This window comes from Nicotiana tomentosiformis, chromosome 3 (assembly GCF_000390325.3).
Source record: "Nicotiana tomentosiformis chromosome 3, ASM39032v3, whole genome shotgun sequence".
Classification (NCBI taxonomy): domain Eukaryota; kingdom Viridiplantae; phylum Streptophyta; class Magnoliopsida; order Solanales; family Solanaceae; genus Nicotiana; species Nicotiana tomentosiformis.
Genome location: NC_090814.1, coordinates 118,747,433 through 118,751,754, shown reverse-complemented (window position 1 = coordinate 118,751,754; position 4,322 = coordinate 118,747,433). Strand labels below are relative to the sequence as shown.

At 34.4% G+C, this 4,322-nt stretch overlaps 1 protein-coding gene across 1 annotated transcript; it reads left to right on the top strand.

Moving 5' to 3' along the window:
* The first annotated feature begins 1,106 nt into the window (after positions 1-1,106).
* Positions 1,107-4,322, top strand: LOC104101733 (E2F transcription factor-like E2FE). The gene is made up of 11 exons (XM_009609230.4): positions 1,107-1,343; positions 1,439-1,506; positions 1,609-1,661; positions 1,767-1,844; positions 2,116-2,169; positions 2,270-2,372; positions 2,491-2,558; positions 2,643-2,715; positions 2,860-2,921; positions 3,048-3,462; positions 3,993-4,322. Exons 1-11 carry the CDS (start codon positions 1,261-1,263, stop codon positions 4,082-4,084), a joined length of 1,149 nt encoding a protein of 382 aa, XP_009607525.1. The 5' UTR covers positions 1,107-1,260; the 3' UTR covers positions 4,085-4,322.

Here is a 4,322-nt window from a genome sequence, read left to right as displayed (position 1 = left end):
TTGTCGGTTACCTTTAATTTGCTTCAGCAATAGTTAACATTTTTAGGTACTACCGTTGGACATGATCATGTAGAGATTAAAATCAAAGCGATTAAAATCAATTTATTAGTACCACAAGCTCGCTTTACTTAAAAGAATGAAGATAGAGGTTTAAAATAAAATTGAAGATAGAGATTAAAATCAAAGCGACATATATACTATAAGGTTTAAAAGGATCTTATGTAAGCAATAACTTATTCAGCTTATATGCCGCGTTTTTTTATTTTAAAAATATAAAAGGACTAATGGTATATCTTCAGTTGACAATAGCAACTTACGCCTCATGGTGGTATGTTTGGGCAGTTTGTTTGTGGAAATCCTATTGAAATCTTAGAAATAAAATGGTTAATGTGTTTGTTTATGTGATTGTGTGTATCATTTCAGGAATGCCATTATTAAAAACTCGTTATTCCAGACAAAAACTTCAAGTAACACATTGATTATTGAATTCAATAAATTAAAGTTGTCTTAGAGAAGAAATCCTTTTTTCCCTCTAGTGTAAGAATAGTCCGAATTCGCACAAGAAAATCTTACTTTAGGGATAAAGAGTGAGGAATTATCATTTTCACGATTTCATTCCAATCAAACCCAATTTCAATAACTTAATTAAAAGCTTTTAAGTTAATTGTTGAAATTTTAAGTCTCGAGTTATTCTTGAAATATCAATTTGTGACCAAACTTAATCAAAATTCCTGTGCTTTGGCGCCCAAACAATCTTTATTTAAATTTTCCTTAATAAAATACTTCAATATGATTGGAAAGAGCAGAAAGTTTTAAATGATCCCTAAGGTAGCTCTTTTAAATTATTATACTCAAATAACGCCAAAAAAGCAAATCTAATCACGTGATTATGCATGTGGTTATCATCAGATTCCCCATTTCCCCTGTTCCCTACGAAGTTCCAAATCTATCCTCGTTGAAGCGCGTGGACCACGGATGCAAAGCGAGGTCAAAAGCGTCAATTCATAGAGTACAGGCGCGCTCCTCAACAAAATGGGATTCAAATTCCCGCTGTGGAATCTAAATTTCAAACTTTCAAAAACCCTCCAATGGCTCATTTTTACCCCGCCAAAGTCAACAAACCCTTTCTTAACGGCTCCTTCTTCTACCTAAAGCACGAGTTTTCTCTCTCTTTTATATCGATTCCATTTCAGAATCCTTTCAAAGTTTGGCCATACACGCACACACACAGTTGAATTCATTTCGTCAAATAAAACAATTATGTCGTTAGCTTCAGATCCTTCAAAAGACTCTAGATCCACTTATTGTCGTAAACAGAAGTCTCTCGGTCTCCTATGTTCCAAGTATGAATCTGAGGTTTTGTTAATTTTATTTTGAGTTTGAATCTGAACATTTGCTGATTCTTTTTTTTTAAAATCTATTTTGTGAATTGATGCAGTTTTTTGAGCTTATACAATCGGGAAGGTATTGAAACCATAGGGCTTGATGATGCTGCGAGGAGATTAGGTACTTATATCTTCCTTCTTTTATATATATATATATATATATATATATATATATATCTTTTTTTTATATTTATGGGTTTGTTTTGGATCCTTTTATACATAGGGGTGGAAAGACGGCGGATCTATGATATTGTGAATGTACTGGAAAGCATTGGTGTAAGATCTACATATATATTACAACTCGTAGTAACAATTTGAGTTTTGTTAATTGTAAGGTTCTATTTTCTTAAATCTTATAGTTCTAGTTTTTTGTTAATTCAGGTTCTTGCAAGGAAGGCTAAGAATAGGTATTCATGGAAAGGGTTCGGAGCAATTCCTTGGACATTGCAACAATTGAAGGTAAATGCACTAGTTTAGACTTCGGATTTAAGTTATACACATTGACATTTATTTTTTACACTATCAATATAATTTAACATGATAGAACATGTTACTTACCATTTTTTCTAGAATATCAATCAATGTAAAATTAAATATAGCTACTTTCAATTATTCTTTAAGTGGTATGATTGTGTAAATTCTTTTAGATTGTTAGTGCTTAGACCATAAACTATTCAATGTTTGACTTACCTAATTGTTTTCTTTTTGGTCTCAATTAATATTTGGTTAGGAAGAGGGTCTAAAAGAGAATGTCAGTGGATTTGATGGATCTAGCTCTGCCAAGGTAAGTTCTTGACTGCTCTCATTATTAAGCATTGTTTAGTTTAAGTCCTTTGTCTAGTGAGATGCTATATTTTCCTTATTTTTGCTCCATGTAATATCAGGGTTCAGATGATGATGATGATGATTCAGATTCCAAACCAATTGTTTCGAGTCACACAGAGACACTAAACCCCAGTTCCAACTTTGCAGCAGCGTCCAAATCTGGTGTGTTTGCCTTTTTCCTTCCTTTAAGTGTTGCTTGTAAATGACATTCAATTGTTTTAATTAATACAGCTACTCTTTGGGAGTACTTTCTGAGACATCTTGGGGTATGTTTTAACAGACAATAGAAGAGAAAAATCATTGGGACTACTTACACAGAATTTTGTCAAGCTCTTCCTCTGCACCGATGTAAGCAAAAAACTTTCCACTATCAATAACTTGTTTCTCTATTTGGTTTCTACATATTTAATTCTTTGTGGTGATTCTGTTCAGGTTGATATGATTTGTCTTGATGAGGCAGCAAAAATACTGTTAGGAGATGGGAGACCTCCTGCGATGACAAGAAGTAAAAATCCACACCTTATTTTTTTCTTGCTTAAGAATAATCTGAAATACTAATGTAGATGAATGAACTGTTAGTATCTTTTAACACCACTGTGCTGCCTATCAATGCTCCTTCAAGTAACTTTGTCTTTTCTTATCTATGCAGCCAAGGTTAGGAGGCTATACGATATTGCAAATGTATTGTCTTCTATGAAGTTTATTGAGAAGGTAATTATCCTCAAATGTTATTCATCAGGAAGAAAAAAATAATTAGGCAGAAAATTGAAAATATACCTAAAATTTTGTATAAGAAACTCTAGTTACTAATATTGCTGCTCGCATAACTTGCTGCAGACCCATCACCCAGAGACAAGGAAACCTGCTTTTAGATGGTTGGGGATGAGAGAAAGATCAGATGACAAATCAGTTGATACTCTTGGTGCTACTGAGTCCAAGAAGAGGGTATTTGGGACTGAGCTTACAAATACAACTATCAAGAGGAGCAGAGTAGCACTACCTATGGATGGTATTTCAGATGAAGCAACTAGGAAACAATTGCTAACTGAAGTCAAATGTGAAAACCTGGAAAATGAGATTCACTGTCCTAAACAGGAACCTGGTTTAACAGCAAGCAAAAAGAGTTACCACTTTGGTCCTTTTGCTCCTCCAAGCCTGGCCCAGGCTGAAGCGTCTGATGCTGACAGGATGAAACGGGTTCATGACTGGGAAAGTCTAGCCTCCACTTACCGTCCTCAGTATCACAACCAAGGTATGTTGATTTTCACTTCCTCAAATACATTAATGATTCAATTGATTATCATTAAGAAGATGTTAAACACCAAAAGGCAGGCCCCAATGTGTTCTACTAGGGATATGCTTGTAAATATCAAAGTGGTGTCTACCTTTAATGTGATCTACCAGGGCTACTTGGATTAATATGTTGAATCACTTTTTCCTAGTGCACTGAAACAGCCACTCATGTAATTTAGTGTCTGATCTATTCTTAATTTGCTGACTGGTTACTTGCTCCATGCGTGTGCAATTTGATGTGTACACCAGTTTATCTTCTTTGGCCAAATCTTTTGCAAATCATCCAACATTCACCTTTTCCAATTGCATTTACTGTTTAATTTGACGAGGATGAAGCATTCAATATCTTGGCTCAAACAAATAATGGGTTCCGTTTTTCACATGGCTCAGTACATTCTTAATAATGGGTTCTTATATCGTTGCTTATTTGATGTTCTTGAGCTTAAGCAAAAACTCACTGGCAAATTTGGTTTGTCTGCTATGTTTCAGCACTGAAAGATCTTTTTGCTCATTACGTGGAAGCATGGAAATCATGGTACTTGGAAGTTGCTGGGAAGAACCCAATTCAGCTGATTTCTTGATGTGCTCTTTCTAGATAAGAATAGAATTTCGAAGATAAAACTGCCTTCACATACGAGAGATGGTCTGACGTTGAATGCACATTCTCGTTGCATCAACTTTCAATGAAAAAATAGTTGCATTATTCAGTACTCTGTTGGCTTATTGGCAGATTATTGAGTTCAAATGTAGACCAACACTAATTGAATGTACATTTTTTGGTACTTGTTCAGTTAATATGATTCTTTGAAAGTCTTGAAA

Excerpts from the sequence above, each read along its gene's own strand:
- LOC104101733 (XM_009609230.4), top strand. The coding sequence starts at position 1,261 with ATGTCGTTAGCTTCAGATCCTTCAAAAGACTCTAGATCCACTTATTGT. Across the intron at positions 1,344-1,438 it reads CTCGGTCTCCTATGTTCCAA|TTTTTTGAGCTTATACAATC; the intron begins GTATGAATCTGA and ends GAATTGATGCAG. Across the intron at positions 2,716-2,859 it reads ACCTCCTGCGATGACAAGAA|CCAAGGTTAGGAGGCTATAC; the intron begins GTAAAAATCCAC and ends TTATCTATGCAG.